Source organism: Ornithodoros turicata, chromosome 8 (assembly GCF_037126465.1).
Source record: "Ornithodoros turicata isolate Travis chromosome 8, ASM3712646v1, whole genome shotgun sequence".
Classification (NCBI taxonomy): domain Eukaryota; kingdom Metazoa; phylum Arthropoda; class Arachnida; order Ixodida; family Argasidae; genus Ornithodoros; species Ornithodoros turicata.
The window spans coordinates 31,835,735-31,857,142 of record NC_088208.1 but is presented as its reverse complement, the minus strand read 5'-3'; the positions used below and the strand labels follow the sequence as shown (position 1 = coordinate 31,857,142).

Below are 21,408 nucleotides of genomic sequence, written 5' to 3'. Positions count from 1 at the left end.
AGGGGAGAGCGCCTACTTGCCACAGACAGCTGATGCCATACAGTCACTAAGGGATTCCTTTATCGTTGTGCCGGTGTCATTTGATTGGATTCGGGCTTGGACGTCCCTTGTGCTCCCTGCTTGTGGCGGGAAGCGGGAGACACATAACTTCTTCCACGGGGAGATTGAAGCAAAAGCCCCAGGGCGGGAGCTGCCGATATTTCGAACACAGACCGTCCTTCTACTGGCCACCGTCCTCATCATTAGCTGCGAATGGCAGCGTACCTGAAGTGTCGTGGGACTAACTAAAAAATAAAATAATCTCCCACAGGGGATTTCCCCCTTTGTGTGTGTGTTAGTGATTGATTAATCAATAGATTAAGAAAAAGAGACCAATCCATCGCTACCGCCAGTAAGGTACGCCATTACACGGATGATGGCATGATTACTCCCGACAGGCTTGTCCTGGCTACGGTCTGGGCTACCGCAGCCTTCATCATCTGGACGACGCCAATGTGGATTCCCAACAGGAGCAGATGTCGCCAAAGCAAAAGGCTTGATACACGACCTGGTGACAGATCCCTAAGCCATAAAAGATTGAAATATGGCAATCGTCCAAAAAGCAAGACAGCGGCGAGAATTGAAACATGTACCTCTCGACCGCCGGGTGAGTGCGTTAACCACTACGCTACGCTGGCAACGGCTTACCTACGGCTTACCAAGGTGCCTCATTCAACGAACGGGACACTGATGCACTCACTATCTTCACATCCTCTCCTACACGTCTTTTTCTCTCTTTCTCACTCACTCACGCACACACATACATACATACACATACACACACAAACGGGACGATGCATGTTCTTGGGCACCGTGAGGCTTGTGTCGTGTTCGTCTGTTTGTGTTCCAGTCTCAGAACAGTTACTTTACCAAGCCAGGCCAAGCCAAGCCAGTTACCTAAGCCAAGTCGATAGCAAAAGCTACGAGTAGCGAACGAAAGGTGGCGTAAACAACGAGAATTGGCCGAGGCTTGACCACTTAGGGATGACACAGACACTTAAGCCTCAAACACACAGATATTAATGATTTCAACCAACCCGGGCGAAAGAGGTGCTGACGCCTTTGACTTTGCACTGTCCAAAGTCACTGGATTGGGGAAAGTAACGCCACCCTTTCCCTTCCCGCCGCGACCTTGGAACAAAAATGGCGGCCGCAGCATGGGTTGGCATGCTACGGTCGCCATTACTGATCCAACTTCGCGACGGCAAATATCAGAGGATGGCGGTACTTTCCCCGATCCAGAGACTTTAGCACTGTCCGAAAAATGGCGGATAAAGAAGCTTCGCGAAGGAGCTATGGCTATGAACTGTGTACGATAATTACGATAATAATTAAATATTAATAATCGATAATTTTACGAAAAACAGAAAAGAGAACCATTCCAGACTAATGAGTTTATCTGCAGTGTCAAATATTTACTACACATTCTGACCGAGACAGTAAACAGTATATCACACACTACAATCGAGGTATGTCCGAAAGAAATGCACCAATTATGACAGAGATAGGAAGTAAAATGCAATCGCCGCCCAGTCAAAGAGCTTGTAACACATATTCCCCTCTGCGTTTCCTTCACTATATGGCAACACAAACTATGTATCACATGTATGTATGGCGCGGGTTGCAATAGACTCTCGAAATCTCACCAGTCTTCAACAACTAGCAAATACATCTTAGAACTTGATTGTGTATTCATTAATACGTGCGAAACAGGCCTCTGAGGAGGAAAAATATACCTTTTGTTCTTTTTTACATTATACATGGTTTATAAATAGCCTTTTATTTATACACAAATACACGATCTGCTGGGGCGCTAATATTTGCAGGGGAGCTCACTGCGTGCAGTCACGTTAAGCTATAGTTATGTACATCTCGAAAAAGACGAAACGGAACGTCTCGACTTGTGCATAAACATCCGGGAACGTGTTGTATGTCACATACACTACCTAGTAACTGCGCGTACGTTGACAGTAAGCAACCGAACAAAGCGGAACACACTATCTAAGAATAATATCTCAGCTCTATCAACACTTATATGGGGGCGGTCGGACCGGAAGCTCACTGATAACGTCGTTGATGACGTCAGTATGGATCCGAAAAAGACTGAACACTTCTGGAAACGGTTGCCTGTAGCTCAATCCCAATTTTGGCAAAAGTATATCGCGGAGTGATTCCGGAAAATAATGAGGCGAAAAAGTTGCATGCATACAGGGGACAGGCTGGGGAAGGCCAGACATCGTCAGAGCCCATTCGAACGGGAAGAGGGTTCTGCAAACCAAATAAATACGGGACGTACGTGATAAGTACCCGTTAAATTAGTCGGTCCACGAGGTAAGACTGAAATATGTCTAGTAAATAAGTAATACGTTTGTAATCGAACATCGTCTTGCATTATATCGCCATCATCGGCGAGTTCACTCAATCGGGCTGTGCTCGATTTTCTTCCGCAAAAGAACAACCTACGGCGTAATTCGTGTTGGAAATTAATTATAAATGAACGGAAGAAAGGAACGATGCAACTCTTCGTGGCTTTGTCTGTCAAAGGTTGCTCGACGATGCAGTTCTCGATCTTGTAACCGCAGGAAGAGTCGGTTGTCCTGTCCTGGACCCGTGTGCTCAGTGTGACAGGGCCTTCAGAATGGCGTGCACCTCCTCTGCAATGGCCATGAGCACGAACTCGAATTGGGCCTGGAAGCAATGTTAGTAAGTAGGGTTAGTATTACAGTTAGAAGGAAAAGGAAAAGGTTAGCATATTAGTCAAGCAGCATTGACCTGTGTATGTAACGACTTTAAGAATGGTGTGCCATAGTTACTATGGTACACCGTCCTTAACGTCGTCATATGCATCTCGTTATATGAGTCGTTTTATGCATCTAGATGGATGCAGATAGATGCAGATAGATTTTATGACATAATAGATGCATAGGCTTTATGAATGGTATTGAGAGGCCGCTGTTTACTCGTCACTTCTGGCACTTTCCATTCTTCGTGTCGTCTTAGCCCTTAATAATAAGTAATGTAAATAGTAAACGACTGTGAATAGTGGCTATAGGTGAACCGTGCCGTGGGATGTGTGTGCACGACGTTTAATAACTGGATAAAAATTGTGTCGATGTTAATTTTAAACCATGGTGCTTGTTAGAAACCGCAGTTTATGCTTTCTCTCTTCCACTTCTTCTCAAATAGGCAGACAATGCGGAGAGGGCTCCCGTTGGTCTCCTCAAACGATTTATCCAATCGTCGCGGGTAATCGTTTGATGAGACCAATCCGAGGCCTCTCAGCACTTACGCGCTCCTTGAGGAGGAGAAGAAGCAAAACATATAATGCGTCTTTCATTCCGCAAGGGGGAAATTTTTGCACTTTAGTGCCATTTTAGGCCCCGCCCTACGCGTGTTCCCATTGGCTGTGATAGCTTGCCCCATCGATCTACGTCGCGACAAGAAGTGCGCAACCGAAACTATGAAAGCCGTTTAAGCGATACCTGACGGCGTTGCAGTATAACACTTCCGGCGGAGTAACTCCATTAGGTTTGACGAACTACGTTTCGTGCAGTTCTTAGGTCGAACATGGGTATACACATGTCGAATACGTGAGTTGGATAAAGTCGCGTTAAGGAAGATCCACACCCTAACGGCAGAAAAGCGAAACTATAAGATCCCCGTTTGATTCTACCCTCGCTTGAATGTCTTTCCTGATGTAGGCTAATTGGCGAAATTAAAAGGGTGAAACTTACAAAACCTAAAAAACAAAATTAGGATAAGGCCTCGCACCGCGCGCAAAATGGTGCGTCCAACACCTACTGCCCCTCAAGTTTCCGCCTTGTCCGTTGGTCCATTTTCTGGCTACTGAAATATTCATGACCGCCGTTAGCCTCTGGCTTCCTTCGAAACAATCCCCAATTCCTCTCTCCTCTACGCAGCCAGTGCACAAAGCTCCACTATATACACTCTGTACGTGTCGGGAGCAATCTCTCGGTTCCGAGCAATGTAAGCCGACAGGTTACAGTCGGTTGTTGCTCAATTACCAGGGAGCCGCTCTCTGCTCTCGCCGGCCGCGTCAGTGCAATATTTCTTCGGACGAGGAGATAAGTAACTGTGCGGGCTCTCCTGCTCTGGATACGGCGAAGGTGGTCCCATCGCGTGGGGGGGGGGGGGGGGGGAGTGCTATGCAGACTATATTGTAGAACGGTAGAGTGTACCGGAACCAACGGTAGCGCGCATGAGTCGGAATCTTCGAAGTTGATTAGGTGCGGTGGACACGGTACTTCGGAAGCCACGTTGTCGTCCGTCTACTTAGAGTCACTAGATAGGGAATAGAGTAGAGACACTGAGCCAAGCCGGCGAACGAGTCGGCCATCTTGGGTCCGGCACAGTTGCGTCGCCTAGCAATGGGACGACAACGGGAGACCATCGCGCCGTCGAGCCAGTTCGCAACAAAGGAAACCGGCTTTGAATGGAGGGGACTCAACATGGACGGCGCGCTCTTGGAAGGAGAAACCACGTGACACGATCAGCCCAATCGCGGACCCCGAACGGCGGCTCCGGCGCGGCAAAACGAATGCGATACTCTGTACCCCTATTTAGTGACTCTATAGGTATACTGACGCTCTCGAATAACCGCGCTATCACTATAGACGCGTCAGATGAATGCGGTATAGAAGACGTGTGACTAAAAACTAACAGGCAACTTTACATTTCTGACCATGATCCTCTAGGTTTCGATCTGCTGTTCTGTCACTTGGGGTGAGAAATGGTCAAATTGGACAGAACAGACAGCCCTGTACCATGCAGCACGAGACATAGGTATAGTGGTCGGCACGGAACAACAATAAAAAAAGAAATAAATGTACCTTCGTTTTAACCATCCCAGCACGTTGATCTCGAAGGTGTTCCAAGGTAGCTGCGATATCAATTTCCTTTGCGCCTGAGAGAGAGAAAGAGAGTGAGTGTGCGTGTGAGACGGAGAAGAAGTGCACCGGTCCTAAAATGAAGGCTAACACGTATTCCTCACAAAGTAGCGGTTCACCCTCACACTCGTTCACGAAAAATGGGTAGACAGTTACTAGCAGGTATTGTAAGCTTGATCGTTGTAAAATGAACATCCAAGTAAATGTTCAGACAAGACTGTTCAATAAAGAACCCACCTTTTGCCATGCGGTTGAGAACCATGTCGATCAAACAATAGGTGCCCGTACGACCAATGCCATCACTGGAACAACACACAGATACGAAATGGTAAGACACCATAAACGCACAAAAAAGTGCTCCGGAGGAGCTGATCTAGCCTCCCTCTCGCCGCATTTCAATGATGGGTGAGGTGACGATCGAAAGCCATAATTTATTTTTTATTAACCTATGTTGTCTGCGCAAGTGTCCCCCAAGCAGGGACTTCTATGAATACAGACGATGTGGCATCTATTTAATGTGACAACACCTGAAGTTATTGCGTTTCCGAAACGTCTAGCGAACTTTTTTCAATTCGAATCTCTCCTACTACTCACTAGAACGAATTCCTTCGCAATGCAGATATGTATCGCTATCATAGATAAACTATCGTACCTGCAGTGAACGACAATTGGGCAGGAGCGACCTCTGTAAGACTTGTTGACCTTTCTGAAATTCAAGAAAAGACATTGAACGTATAAAGCTTGCTGGTATAGATCAACCCAATAATCTCTTCGTAACGAACGCGCACCAGCTATGTGCAAGAGACAAAGATTTGGAGACATTTTCCGCACGTTTGAACGCTTTATTTATCGGAAGGCCAAGACATAGCAGAGCAGAGGAAACAGGACAGCACATCGGTAGTAGGCGGCGCTGGCAGGAGCGAGAGAAGGTGACGTGAAGTAACAGGCACCGCAGAGGTTTCCCGGCCTCGACCATCACTTTTGTGACTATGCAATTTGCCGGACCACAATTGCACCAATCACAAAAATGATGAACGCGACCGGATGTAGAGAAGGAAATGAGAGCAGAGGAGGAAGAAAAGGAGAGGAGAAACTCTCGAAAGCTCCGTGACTGCGACTCGTTCCCCGGCGTCGAGCAGAACCATTTTTTTTTTAAATTTTTTTAAATTTTATTTTAGCAGACGATGTCTCACGGCGCGCTGCAGAAAAGCCATGCGCTTGGGAACGTGGATTATTGGGAGGGACTTACAGCGACTCAGTTGAATCTTTCGAGAAAATTGAAAAGGAAGGCGCGCAGTCTTTATATATATATACCTTCTGAAGAAACGGGAGGTTGCCCCGAATTTTCGTCGGAAATTTGTATTCGTCGGGGGTTTAGAGGTGGCGAAGCAGTTTCTTCAGTTGTTCAAACCACCACACGCACACATAAAATCACTTTGAAGGATGTGACATCTGATGTCGTCAGCAAGACCCACTGTGCACAAAATTTCGGCTAATAACGATTCTTAAAAAGTAAAAAAAAAAAAGGGCGTCACAAACATAGGTAGCGTCCGGTACACAAGACGTATACATATATCTCTCGAATATTTCAACAAACACAAGGAGAGAACGCCACACAATGCCACAGCGTATAAGAATCCTCTTTTCCGCAGGTCAGTCAGTTTAAAAGCAACACGAAGAAGATCGAGATGCACTCACAATGGCCTGACTAATGTAATGTCCTCTACGCCTACGACCTTCTGATATACACGAACAATGACTTAAATACGAAACAATGCACGCTTGACTCATGAAAGAGGTTTGCGCCGCTAACGGGTATTATTAGAAAAAAAATTTCCTTGCAATTAGCGTCACTGCAACGAGGGACTTCGTACAGACGCTCCGCTGTATTGTGCGCGCGTCGCAAGTCTAATTACCTGGTAACTGGAGAGACTTCTTTATCCTAACTTCTTCCTGACAGTGGCCTCGCTCTTTTGAGTTCCTTTAAGCGAACGTTGTAAAGCGGAACTTTAGGAGTGGTAAGGTCGCAAGTTATAACGAGAAATAACAAGAATAAAAATAAAAAAATTCCCACCCGGGCACAGGAAAATTACGTCTTTGTTGGGGCAGAGACCAATTCTACAGCGGCAACTAATACAGGAGGAATATTCTTATATTACATGAAGCTCAAATACAAAAGGAGGCGGGAGTTTAAGAGAGAGAGAGAGAGAGAAAGAGAGGGAAATAATTACCCCGGCGCACACAATAGTCATGCAAGATTGAGGGCGTATTTCCCGTTAAAACAAATCATCCGTCGGAGCAGGAAGTCCTGTTTTCATTTCGCCTATCAACGTCTGTTCATCTAATAGCTCTAATAGCTGAATGTTTTCTTTGAGGCATTCACAGACGAAGAGATGCAGCGGCGGCGGGTACAGGAATTGGAGAACAAGATAGGCGCATATAATATGACGAGCACATTTATATTTGAGCTCGGCACGTTATATTGGTTATATTAAAGGCTCCTCTTCATTGAATTGCGCCCGCTTTTGTGTTCAAAGGACAGTCGCGCGCGTGAAGTTTCGATAAGCGCACGGACGAAAGGAGGATTAAAATTTTGCCAGCATCGAGCATTATTATGTAAATGGAACAGCGAAAGCTTCTAGCAGTGTGTGTGTGTGTGTGAGTGTGTGTCTGGCGGAACGTCTTTGAAACAGCGTCGCTTAGTACGTGCGTTTCATTTGGTGCTCTTGTAATCATTCGCTTATTCCTTGTTTAGCGACATCATCCATGTCGACATGTAGTGAATATCCACTATGGACGCGTTTTCCTGAGATCGCCGCGTTTTCATGGCGTTTTTATACGCGATGCAAGTAGGTCAGCCTTTCGCGCAGGCCCTCAGCTTTTCCCTTTCCCCTCGTGCACGTAGAACGGTCTCATTGGATCGCTCTCAAATAAGGTACCACAAAAACTGCACGTGAGTTCCACGTTGCTTCATCTTCTTCACCATAGTGATATACTGGATGCCGTCCGCGAACATTGCGAGAATTTTGAAAAAAAAAAAAAAACGAAAAAGAAAACCCCGCAAAGCTTCATAGTTTCGGATTCTCTAAGCGCAGGTGACGTCACCACGAGCCCTTGCGTCTGTCTCCTAGCAACAGCGCGCGCACTTGCCGGTTTCCGCCCCGCGTGGGAAGACTGCCAGCATGTGAGGAGACCGAGATCTACCTGGGAGGCGTAATGTTGCCATACGGGTGAAAGACTGTGTGCGCGCGCTATACGTCATACTTCACGAAACAATAAATACATTTTAATGATATTACCGGGTCGCACAGGGAACCTTTGGGAGAATACGATGTAAGACACGTGGATTTGCTATGCCATAAATATTCGGTAGGATTCTGGATACGAGAGATTTAGTCCACAGTGGTACTTTAAAGTTGAATTCTGTTGATGAGGCCGAGTAGTGAAGTCACGGTAGAGGGCATCAGGGCGCCGGTTATACGCGTAACGGAAAGGGCACTTCAATTTTAGTACTTGTTGTGTGCTTCGTCATGCCTTACAATAACTTTTCAGCACATCTTTAGGCTTCCAGATGCCAGAGTACAAATAGACAAACCAAAAATGCAACTAATAAGGCCCATAACGGCGCGTACCGCTAAGAAGCTCTACAATTACAAACCTTGTTAAGGCGATAGCTTTGTGTAGGTCAGTCCGTAGCCTTACAGGACCACGTGACAGAGCCACCACCACGTATTCACCGGACAGTGTTTGTTGTACGCTGAAACAGCCTAACTACTACGGTAACACTGCGAAAAAAGTATTTCGGAAGACGATAAAAAGCTTTCAATGAAAATTTAACAGCGTTTCAAAAAGAGTTTCTCCCAAAAAATTACTACCAACGACGGCCCTATAAAACTACGGGATTTAAACACGTTTGGCACTATATGCCGCAGTAAACACATGTGTGAATACTGTCTGAGCTGCGCTATATGCGATTTGCACGGCACAACTAAGTACGAACAGCACTTCTTACCTCCTGAACTCGAGAATGGCTTTGATGGAAGAGGGGATTCCGTTGTCTGGCCATGAGAGGAAGTGGAATTGAGTCACCGTCCGGGTTTCACTCGTTTTCAGGTTCTTCAAGTAGAAGCTGCGCACAAGGTAGTCGTCGCACCAGATGTGTTCCGACACCAAGTGGACCTGAGAATACGCAATGTTTTTCAGTTGGACAAACTGAAGGTGCGTACAAACGTTGAAAACGGGAGCACAACATGGTTTGCAGTTTTTTACGCGTCAGCTGCACCTGCAACGCGACTTAGATAAATAAAGCCCGATCGCACGATGATTAAGAGTCCGCTAATCGCGACTTGGCTTTCAGCAGCCGTAGCTATAGAGACGAGCCGCTATAAGCCACATGGCCAGCCAGAGGAAGCCACAGAGAGCCTGCGTTTGAAATAGTCTGCGGCAGTTGGATGAAGCAGACGACACTCCGACTTTTGCTCGTGATGGAGTGAGAGGAGACGCAGGCCGACTTCTAAGTCGCACATTCCCCCAGGGCGTGAGTCGTGACGTTGCCCACATACGTGAGGCCGACAACGGCAAGCCCTATCGCCACCACCACCACCACCAGGAGACGCAGGCCTTTTGTTTCGCGGTGGCGCTTGTCGCCTCCGCTAAAGGGAATGTGACACTTCTGCATATATTTCAATTTCAATTGTTTTATTTCCAAAAAACGGAAATGGAACTCAGAGTAAAAAGCCGGGTAGAGTATATCAACGAGTATTCCAAGGTTCATAGCAAAGACGGTAACAGATGCGTAGAAAATCAGCACCGCGAATACCGAAACTCATCACGCTCTGTATACAGGCGTCCCCGCCAGTGAGGCAGCCCGAAAGAGGTCACGTGCTTAAGACTGCCAATGGGAACGGCCGTAGCTGTGGCTCCTCTGATGTGAGAGCTTCAAGTGTGCGTCTGTTCCAAAGCTTATACCTCGCCAAGTACGACAAGTAGAAAAATTCTTTCTTTTTTTTTGCTATAATACTCCGGCGTGCAGTACAGTGCGTACACGATATAATGAACTACATACTGTTTCAAGGTGCCCCAACCCCATCAGCAGGGGTGCCGCTAGGCAATTTTTCAGGGAGGGGCAAGATCTCGGACCCCAGCGCCACTGCACAGCCCCCCGGTGGAGGGTATCGTTCTACAGCTCACTCTTGCGCAATAACTCCGAGTGCCATCAGTGTCGTCCGTCATTAGAACGTTCCCGCTACTGTCTGTGGCTCCTGGCACTTGTTGGTGCCTGAGATGTTGCTATTCGTTGAATTACCACGAGCTACACGGACGGCCCGAGAGCCGAGAGTCGGCAGGGCTCTGGAAAAGTCACGAAAAAAAAGAAAGAAAAGAAAAGGTCTGAACCGTAGGGCGAGGGGGCAAGTGCCCCCCTTAACGGCGCCCATACCCATCAGTAGTGTCACTCTACTCGCTTCAGGTCAATTCAACGAACGCGCTACAGCTCCCGGCCGCGCGATATAAGCGTCTCAAATGACAGCACTAAAACAAACTCTCTTCACGTCAATCCGAACACACACGGTCTATGCAGTCTTCCTTGTTTGCGAACGACATATCCGCACGAATATACGGGCATAGTTCTCCGTAAGCTGCGCTATAAACCCTCCCCCCCTATTCAAGCTGTAAGAACCCTCCTTTCAGGGCCATCTCCACTCGCTTCGAAGTCTTTTACCGAACACAGGTTCCTTCCTCTCATTCCGCGCGAAAAATCGCCATTTTCCGAGGAGTAACGAGATTTAAATTACTCTGGCAATGGCGAGCGCGAAAGAGGGTTGGCAACATTGAACGAGTGGGAACTGGGAAGAAGGAGAAGAGGAGGCCAAATGGTTTCGCACATATAAAATTTCTATCAAATCAGGCCAGCGTCCGGCTACTATATGCCGCGCATAGATAGACAGTGCCCTCCACTAGCCTCCTTCCTCTTTTACACTCTGGTACCGAGTTTGTCTTAATTAAAGGGAACGCTAGAGAACGAGAAAGTAGGGGGGAAAAAAGGAAAAAGATAAACAACGTTTCTGAAACGGCGGAATGTAAGGCTTCGTCTGGCAACGCTAATGAGGACGCCACGTCGGTCCTCTGGCGGAGAGAATATGCGACGACGGCTGCAGACGAGAATATTGGAAAGAACGTGGGGGCATACATAAGCGCCGCCAACACAGAAAGAGTGAAACCTGGCAACAAAATTTGGCAGCATCAAATGCGGCAAATTGTCGCGTCATGCATCTGCGAATAACATTCGATAGCGGGAATGGGGGGGGGGGGGGAGGCAGGCTCCACGCATTCGATGTTTATCGGAATGCAAAACAAGGTGCTGATTGGCTGCGCTTGTTTTCGCTGATTACACAAATTGTCCAGTAATGATTCCGCGCCGCACACAGGAAAGAGAGACTTCTCGGTGAGCACAGTGTGCAAACGTGTACCGTGTGAATGGAGTAAATAGTTCGTAAGAGTTAGTGTCAAAGCAAATAGGTTACTGCACTCTAAATAGACCTATTCAGCTTTGTGCAATTTGTGAAGCTTCGCCGAAGAGATGTGTGCCTTTTTACGATGTTGAGGTGCACGACGAAATAAAAACGCGTATTTCTTTCCAAAAGCTAGTCTGTATAGCTCGGATGCATAGCCTGCATATCTTGTCTATAGGTAGTGTAGATAATATAGTCTGTATAGTCCACTGTATTCTCTCTCAGAGCCTCTGGGGGACATGCATTATATTGTGAATATTGTGATGGAGACAGCCCCATCCAAGGAACACCGGATAGTGGAGTCAGGGGGGCTTATACAAGGACCAGCAAATTTACCACCAACTAAAGCTAGCAATAAAAGTTGGAAACTCCGGACGAAAGGATGTATGTATTCAGGGATGGGAAGCTGAACAATAAACATAAACTGTAAGTAAAAATGATAAACCTTGTGTCATACACCTGGTCAGAATTGCATATATGTTTGTTGTCTATACTGTATAAGATCGCATTCTTGATATACGAGCTCCTCCCACAAATTTTGCCACCCCTTTATGTTTTTACACCCCTTTATGTTTTCCACCAGTATAGACGCAAGCAACACCTGCTTCCTACTGCAGTACGTCTTGAACCGCTTCAACACTGCTTCGTGCCAGACTTCCTGGACGTGCGAAACCACTGTCGCAGCAGACTATACCCCATCACTCTTCTTGAATCAACGCTATATACATACACGGTAACAAGGATACGACAGCTACGATTTGGATTAACTTGCCTCGTAATTGTGGTAGACCTCGCTACCTTCTTCAGGCCAATAGCGGTGACACATGGCAACGCCATCTTCCATGAGCCTGCTCAGCATCACGATCACCACGCTGCCTTGTTCCCAGATCATCTGGCAACATCACATTCAACGTCACACTCGTTAACACTTACGCAGAAGACCGTTCCGGCTCAGTGTATAGCAAGGGTAAAGGTATTAGTGAGTCACGGAATGAGACGTGGACCTGGTCGCGTATATACCTGCCAGAAGTCAGCGGCGGTGTGCGGTAAAGGGCCCTGAGTAGCAATGTAAGCTGGATTCCGCGGGTCATGATCTGTCTGCAAATGAGAATAGAAGTATATTTGATAAAGAAGGCACCAAAAATAAGTACGGTTTGACGGTGTGATGACTTGAAAGAATGGGACCTACTATTGTGCTGGCGTTGATGTAATCGGAGCTGTTCATGTTGGAGAGATCGTTCAGAACGACTCGGGAGTGGTCATCTGAAATGGAGTTATTAAGCGTTAAAAAGAGGGAATATAAATGAAACAAGAAAAAAAAAACATTTTTTTTTATGTATAGAGCTGCCACCTTTGTGCAGCATTTTGCAGCAAGGGAATCCTATATACTCGAATTTCGAATCGAATCGACGTTTCTTCCAAACCATATACTATATTCGAATAGTAACCAATGAGGATTAGCCAAGGCAGGCTAAGTTCGAGTCCTGGCGTCAGCACCTTCTTTCTTCCGAGTTCGAACTCACTGATCTTCAAATATAGACTCGAAGCTGCACAGCTAAGGCCAAAAGCGACACAAGAAAGAGCACAAGACAAAGTGAGCGCTATACTTGATATTCTGATCCGTATGAATATATCTTGTATACATGCTACGCGCATGTTTATATCCCTACATGCGTGTACGGATATAACATGTCCTGCATGCGTGTTCTGTCCGCTTATACAACTATTCGTTTCGTATTCGGTTCGATTTTAAAATAATGATTCGCGCACACCTGACATTTACATTTGCTAGTATACTGAAGCCCACTCTGAAGCAGTCGGTACCGACTTCTTCAGAGTGGGCTTCAGTATACTAGCAAATGTAAATGTCAGGTGTGCGCGAATCATTACTTCTTCACCGACTTCTTCAGAGTGCCCTTACCGGTCGCTTACCGGGAGTCGGTACCGACTTTGACGCCGGAGCCTTGTACAAGAACTTGTACTTCCATTTACAGATTACAGTATGCCCACGGAAACACACGAAAGGAAGCAATGCAGAAATGAACAACGAATAAAACACCACAAGGAGGGCCAACGAAACTCGCAATCTGTTCCGTAGGTCACACGCAGGTTCAGCAAGAGAAAAGATGAACTCAGGCAGCAGTCTCTATTTGATTGGTTATGATAATACGCTCATTACATCCTTTGCATTTGCATAATTTATGCGCAAGCCCTGTTTTCAGCGGAGCGCCGGCATGCGAGATGTGTTTAGACTTCAAACAACAGGACCCCGATTCTGTGCCTTCGGGCGGATTGGAAGATCCTTTCGCGCATTTGGTTGCTACGAGCTGCGGCAACGAGGAGGAGGGGGGCGATTGAATGCGAGCTCAGCATTGATATCTAGTTAAGGGCATTATCTTTTGGGTTCAGTTAACAATGTTGGCACTCGTGATGTTCGCGGCTCCAATGTGCGTCAGCAACCAACCAGCAACCAACCGTATTCAACGCAGCCCTCGAATGCATTCGATCTTGTTAATAGTGTCTTTTGAGCAATAAGAATAGCGATGTGTTCGAATACGTGACGCGAAAAAGATTACCATTCATTACGAAATCTAGCACCAAGGTCGTGCTGGAGACAGGGAGGTGGTGGGTTCGAGTCCTGCCACCTCTGTGTATGTGTGGAGGAGGGGGGGATATGTTTATTAAGAAACAAGAAAGGAAAGGTCAGCAAGACGGAGGTCGGCTTGCTACCACCTCTGTGCTGTCCGAATGTCTCCATGTGTTTTCCGGCAAACTATATCCAGACGGACGTCGGCACAGTTCCCCATAAATAGGGTTCTCCGTCTTCGGTTTTAATAGAAAAACACCGAAAAACATACGCCGGGTAAAATTTTCCCCTCATTCGGTTTCAATCGAAAAATACCGAATACAGAGGGGCACTCCAGGAACGATGACAGAGGTATGAATTGCTGCGCGTGCCCAGCAGCCCAGCAAAAAAAATCGTTTCTCGTACAACGGACCCGATATTTGCACGAGAAGGGAGCACTCTTAAAACAGAACTTAATCGCATAACACTTGCGGTTTTGTTTGTTTGTTTGTAAGAAAAAAAAAGAGGAGAAATTGAACTCGTCTCCGGACTTGTTCTGGTACTCCTAACATAAATCCCCCCAAAGAAAAAAATAAAAAAATAAAAACGATGGGCAACGTCACGACTGACGCCCGGGGGGGGGGGGGGAATGTGCGTCCTGGGCCGACTTCTAAGGGAACTGTGCCGACATATGTCTGAAAGCATCTGAGGAAAACCCAGATGCTTTCAGACTGAAAGCTTTCAGAACACGTGCGGTCCCGACTGAGCAACCAATCATCATCCCACGAATGACATCGCCCCTGATTGGTTAAAAACTGGAGCTGTACGCCTTTTGGTAACCCTTATGCAGCTATCAGCGCTCTGTGTCGGAGATTACCGGTGCATGTCAAAAGAACCCCCGGTGGTCGAAATTATCTGCAGTCCTATACTCTCCAGCACGCGCAGCATGTCGCAACACAGATAGACTTACGCACCTTACGTGTAAATCTGCATCTGTTTTTTTTTTATAAATTTACTTATCAACCTTACTTTTTTTTTCTCTAACTGCCACGAAGTGGCGTACGCTCAGCGCTTTCCATAATCAGGAGTGACAACGATGAAATGTTATGCGGCGAAGTTCCTTTTTTAGAGCGTGTCGGATGTTTGGATTGCATGAAAAAGAAACCTTCAATTACTGAGTGATCTCATCAATGTTGAAAGAAGTAGAGAACCATGGTTTCGGGGGGGGGGGGGATATGTTTATTGAGAAAAAAAAAAGCAAGGAAAGGTTAGTCAGGCAAAGACCGACTTGTTATTCCTTTCATAAAAAGGAACGAGAAAAGGAAAGGGAACGAAAAGATAGAAAGAAACCGAAAAAAATGAAAGAAAACGGAATTCGGCATTTACATCGAGTGTACTACTTATGTATAGTATAAAGCGCTATATTTAACGAACCCCCTCCTCCACGAAAAATTAGGGCTGTAAACGCGAATCCCTGCAGATAATGAGTCGTTCCTCAATATCGATAACGGATAAGTCTATAGCAGTAACGAGTGAGTAGAAGAAACACAAAGAAATGGAGTGAATCCCAGCTCACATGGCAAGACGTCCGGATAACGATTCTTCTTCATGTTGGCTGCCGCAGTGGCGGTGGCGCTGGGATCGGCTTCATACGCGCACAGAGCTTCCCACTCTCGGTCCAGTCGGTCCTTGCACTTGAGGTGATCCTCCATGTAAGTCTTTTAGGAGAGAAGAATATTATCTGTATATGCTCACAATTGTTACGTGCAGATTTGTTATGGAACACACTCAAGCAGCTCAATGTGCTGATCGAATGTGTATACGTGGGGGGTGGCAGGTATATCTTAGTGCGATTAGTGCGCAGAGCTGCTCAGAAAGAAAACGACCTTTTGATCTAGCTGTCCAACCCTATGCACTTACGCCTTCAGGACGTTGTGGTGCTTGGGAGAAGCGAAATCATGGAATCAGGTGTCGGTAAAATCAAAATGTGCCGACAACAAAAGTAAAAAAAGAGCATAAGTTATTGTTATCGAAACAACATAGGTAGCCAAGGAAAAACAAAATTATGTTTAAACAACACAGGTTATCTACTTATTTTTCGAACAAATATTTGAGCGTGGTTGAGTTGAGCTGAGTTGTGTGCGTGAGAGAGAGAAGAAAAAAGCCGGCTACTCCAGATCACTTAGAAAAACAAAAATGGCTATGGCTATTTGAGCGTAGCATGAATGATTCTCATTAGTTCTTTAACGTTGAGAAAGGAGGAACAATACAGCACGAAAGCCGCTTTCTGAAATTATCTACCAATTTGCGATACAAGCTGTCCTCTTCTCAACGTATACACCATTGCATTTAAAGGGTTTCGGGTGTGTCATACTGTGAATCTCTTTCCATCCTTGGTCACAATAACGGACCCACAAACTTAACAATGAAGACAGACCATAAGCCAGCTGACATTATGAATAATTGAAGCACACACTGGCTTAACGTAACGAACTTGCAGCTTTACTGTGACGTTTCGACGCCCATACGGGCATCATCACCAGACAAAAACAAACACTTGTTGCCAGAGTGTGCTTCAATCGAGCCTAACAATACAACACAAGAAAAAAAAAAAAAAGAGAAGAAAGACAGAAACGACAACATAATTTTTTTCTCGTCGTGTTGGGGACTAGATACATTGCCACAACCATTTATCACTTTCGGGACTAAATACAGGGAAGTTTCTGCGAAGCTCATGGACTATTTCCACTGCTGTGTAGTATATCTCGGGGTAACAAGGGACTCAAATGCGGAGCAACTGCGGAGCACGAAGACTACAATCTGTCATTTCTCCCTTTCCCAATTTACTCCTCCCTCCTCCCTCCTCCCACCTGAGTCTTCGCAATGAATACTCCAACTTGCTCCGCGCGTTTGATAATACGATTTATATTATTAAAACGTCAGTGCTCTAAATCGCTAACCACGCAGAACGAATGAAGGTAGCAATACTCGAAGAGGTCCGGGCAGGATAGAAATAGAACGTTTTGAACCTCTGCGGTTTGCGCGGATATCGGCATTTTATATCAGCGTATATAATAAGCATTAGTGTCTCTGTCGACATCCCCCAGGTGGAGCCACTATTGGCGCAAAGAATCCAAAATGGTGTCGACGCGTGTCGTCCTTCGCGCTGCAGCGTCTATACAGAATTTTCATTTAATTTCATCTCATTTCCTTTATTTCACCTTTCAGGCTTAAATGTTGTGTCATTTGCTAACTGTTGTTCAGCCTCTACAATTTACGATAGCATTTTCGTCCCGTAGGTATTTTTGCTATATAAATACGAGGACCGCGGATGTACGGTTGAGGATGCCGATCTTACATGCGCGGGTACGGTGATGGGGAAGCGGATGCTGTAAACGTCATCCGCGCTCACCCCTACACTCTTAAAAATGAACTTCACCGCATAGCACGCTCCTAGCCAACCATAATCTCAAATGATATCGTTATCTGCCTTGGTTCGTTGAAAACGGGAGGCGTACGCCTTTTTTGTGACAATTATGAACCGCATAAGTGTCACAAAAAAGGCGTACGCCTCGCGTTTTTAACAAATCAGGGCAGATAACGATATCATTCGAGATACCGGTTGGCTAGGAGCGTGCTATGAGGTGAAGGTCATTTTTAAGAGTGTATTGTAATACGTCCATATTCTTATCCGCTGCAGAGCATTCGCCACGGAGCCTTCATCGATTCAAATCCCATTTCTTACACCTCACGCAGCCGCCCAAAACAATGAAGCAAATGCCCCTGCAGCTTCCATGACGCTTTCACTTCCCCACACGCGCCCAATATATTTGTGAAACGCATAGCGCGCTGTAAATTCCGCCCCTGAAGACGAAGGTGCGCGAAGTCGTCGTCGGCGGCGGCCAAGTTTGGGACAGCGCAGAGCAAATAGGGGAGGCGGTGAAATCTGAGCGCGCCGTAAATTTCGAGAGGCCCGGCCCATTTATTTGGCCAGCTGGGCCTGCGGGCGACAGCCTCTTCTTCCTGTATACCTCGCCAGCCAAAAGAGATGAGAGACGTTGAATCAAGAAGAAGAAGAAGAAGAAGAAAAAAAATATTCGTTTTCAGCAAAGATAATAGAGGACGAGAAAAGAGCGTAGAGGAAGCTTTTTTGAACGTCTGCAAGAATTCGGAAATTGTGAGCACGACGCATTTCACGTTGATCGTGCACAGTCGACTCAATTATGCCAGTTATGTTCGAAGTGTACATATTATATATAAAAACGGAAGGAGAGGGCATTAATCAATAAGGGGTTATTTATTCTGCGTTAAACGAATTAAACTAATTACGTAAAAACCGTTAACGGAAATGTGCAATAATGTCAACGTTGCGGCGGAGGCTGTGCCTTGGTCAGGACAAAAGAGTTAGAATCACTTTTGTGTTATTGTATTGTTTTGTATTAATACCACCAGGTACGTCCGTCCGGAGCTTGACGCAGGGTCCGCATAAAAAGAAAAAAGAAAAAGAAAAAGAAATCCGCTGTTTAACACACGTGACTATAAGACGGTCATGTCTCATGTGAAGTATTTTACTATAGCGTGCTGATTTCGTTAAGGTTCAAAATCCACTGCAGCGAGAACGGATAGGAACTAACCTGGCAAGGAGGTTCTGCTCACGTGGAACACCGTGCAATTCCCGCACCCTAGCGGCACTATCGCAAACCACTCAATTACCACAAGGCTGCTACATAAGGACCTTTTAATAAACGAACACGGAGGAGATCTTACAGAAAGGAAACAGACAGGCACACCTAAAATAGATTTCATTACTTTCCTTCCAGACCAAGCCAGATATTCGAGTCATTAAAAGCACCACATTTGATCGCTATAGAAGATGAAGCGAACCCTATCGGTAATACTTAACGAAGGCGAGCCAAGCAATCCTTTGCGTATACCAATACTCAAAAAAAGACGATGTGAGCCCCTCCGCAATATGCTTGAAAACGCAGACGCACCACTTTAGGACTCCCCGGTCAAACAAACTAAGCTGCTTTCTATGTAGTTCACTTGGAACCGAAAATATGCTTAATTTCAAGCTCGCGAAGGGATGAAACTAGACACTGGCGCCGTAATAAATATGCGATGCAAGCGGGGGAGTTTGTCTCGTTTAAAACCCCGTTTGTTGGGAAGACGCTGTATCAGGGAAGAAGCGTACTGTTCTGCTCATTAATTTCGCGAAAAACTTCTTGGAAAAGGAACACTGTTATTGCGGCTCATTATTTTCGACTGGCGAACCGCGCAGTAATCAACCTGAAAAATAACGCAAAAGGAGCTGCCGCTTCAAAAGCAAGCGAGAAAGAAAGAATAAACGCTGTCTCTTACCAGGATCATGTGACCAGTCGAGATGTCCATGTTTGAGGTGACCGGTTCTTCGCTCCTGCGGAGAAGAGAGAGAAGGGGTAATGAGTGCAGGTGAAACTTGATCGAGAAGAGAGAAAATGCCACCGGTCACCGTGAACAAAAATGAAGGATGGCACGGCGAAGACGAAATTCAAGAACGAGACTTTCGCACAATTAAGCGCTGTCGTTTATGCATATATGAAAATAAGAGGACCGCTAATGGTGGCTGCTGGTGAAAATAATAATCACCGTAACGGGGGAATTAATATTAACGTCACCGAGAAGTAATTTCACTCCTTAGGTGCCTGAAAGTTGCAGCGAGCTGTCGTGCTGTAGTCGAATAGTTAATGATGCCGCGTGACCCGTATACTGCCTCCAACGGGAACGCCGTCGTATGGTATGAATTTGTAATTTAGGAATGCGTGACTCTGAATTTTTGAAGGCAAAAGGCAGTGCGACGGGTGTAAGTGTTACGGTGTGAGTACTGGTATACGGTATACGAAAACGGTACGGTACGGCACATGAATCAGCGAACAAGAGAGCGAGAAATAGCAACCTGGTCAGCCCGCGTGCGCAAGAAAAGAAAATACTTTTGTTTGTACATGAACATAGTGTTTTCACGCGTCAATTCTAATGGCAGGTGGGTCCTATACGCCCATTTCTTTCGTTTCGAAGGCTCACAGAAGCACGGCCATTCTTGCGGTCATTGCCAAATATTAAGCGTATCAGCGATACTTTGCAAAGCATTTGCAATCTCAATGCGATTCATAGTCGGCACAAATGTGTCGGAGATACGTGTTAGTCACGGTCCCTGTACTGCTACTACACTCTAAGGAAAAAAGGGAGTGTTTTTAGCAAGGTTGGCTACCGGAAACGGAAACGGGAAGCGGTAAATACCGAAATTCAACAGGAAACGAGAATGGAAACAAAAACGAAATTGTTTTAGTTTCCACTACCAGAAACCGAAATGGAAACGAACTTCAAAAGTGGTAACGTTAACGGAAACTAAATTTCCAGGACGTTTCCCTTAGTGTTTTCGCGTTAATATGAAAAGTATATATATCCGCATTATTCTTCCAGTCATCATTCATTCATTCATTCCTTTATTTTCGGGACTTTCTTTCGTGTTGAGCCCACTACGCAGCAAGATGGACGCGGAAGTTTTGGATGACGTGTTATTTTTACGCACGAGCGGAGACTTTTGAAACTTAAGGGCATGTATTTCCGCAACCTAGAGAAGCATCTACTTGCGTTGTATAAGATTCGTGACGAACTTTGCATTAAAGTCTTTATTATTTGTGTTTGGTGTGGCTGTCCTTTTGCATCTATTATGTAACTAGAATATCTGACATGAAAAAGCCAAAACCAGACAGTACGAGTCCCGGATGAAAAATAGAAACCGCTACCGAAAATCGACCAGAAACGGAAACGAAAAGCCGAGTTTTTCAGTTACCGGAAACAATAATATTTTCGGTAACCAACCCTGGTTTTTAGTCATTTTGAGGACTGGACGCATCGGCACAGCCATTAGTCCCTTTCAGGACTAAATGCACGGAAGTGTATGCGAAGTTTAGGAATTATTTGTAGTGGTGGGGAGTAAATTTCGGTGTCGGGGGACTAAAATGGCCAGTGATATGGTGATGTGATAAAAAAAAAGAAAAATGGGGAAAATTGGCAGTAATTGTAACCTAAAGGATTAGAAGCTGCAACTACTCACCAATTTACTCGTCCCCCCCGCACCCCAGAACGTACAGCGGTGACCCCGGCACTTAAGGACAGTGAAGACTTTATCTGTGCCCATAAATCTGTAGGCCTTATAATGAACCTATTCAGTGGCGTCACGTGGTGCGGGGGCTCTTTACGTCACCCCCTTCCCCAATAATAGACCTCTTTCTATACCAGGCAATACACGATAAATAACATTATCATACCACACTCAGAAAAAAAGAAATTACGTGGTCGCCGAGGGCTCCTCATGTTTTTTGCATAATTGTACCACAGAGAAAGA

General features: G+C 45.8%; 1 protein-coding gene across 1 annotated transcript in view; it reads right to left on the bottom strand.

Moving 5' to 3' along the window:
* Window positions 1–1,418: 1,418 nt before the first annotated feature.
* The window catches only part of LOC135367010 (receptor-type tyrosine-protein phosphatase N2-like), a 287,257-nt gene continuing 267,267 nt past the window's right edge, over window positions 1,419–21,408 (bottom strand). Inside the window, exons 16-25 of the mRNA XM_064600054.1 lie at window positions 19,383–19,437; window positions 15,598–15,739; window positions 12,645–12,718; window positions 12,476–12,553; window positions 12,228–12,347; window positions 8,959–9,125; window positions 5,599–5,652; window positions 5,184–5,248; window positions 4,890–4,963; window positions 1,419–2,727 (exon numbers count right to left, since the gene is read on the bottom strand). Of these exons, the coding sequence (XP_064456124.1) occupies window positions 2,656–2,727; window positions 4,890–4,963; window positions 5,184–5,248; window positions 5,599–5,652; window positions 8,959–9,125; window positions 12,228–12,347; window positions 12,476–12,553; window positions 12,645–12,718; window positions 15,598–15,739; window positions 19,383–19,437 (901 nt within the window). The 3' untranslated portion in view covers window positions 1,419–2,655. The remainder of the gene's footprint in view (window positions 2,728–4,889; window positions 4,964–5,183; window positions 5,249–5,598; window positions 5,653–8,958; window positions 9,126–12,227; window positions 12,348–12,475; window positions 12,554–12,644; window positions 12,719–15,597; window positions 15,740–19,382; window positions 19,438–21,408) is intronic.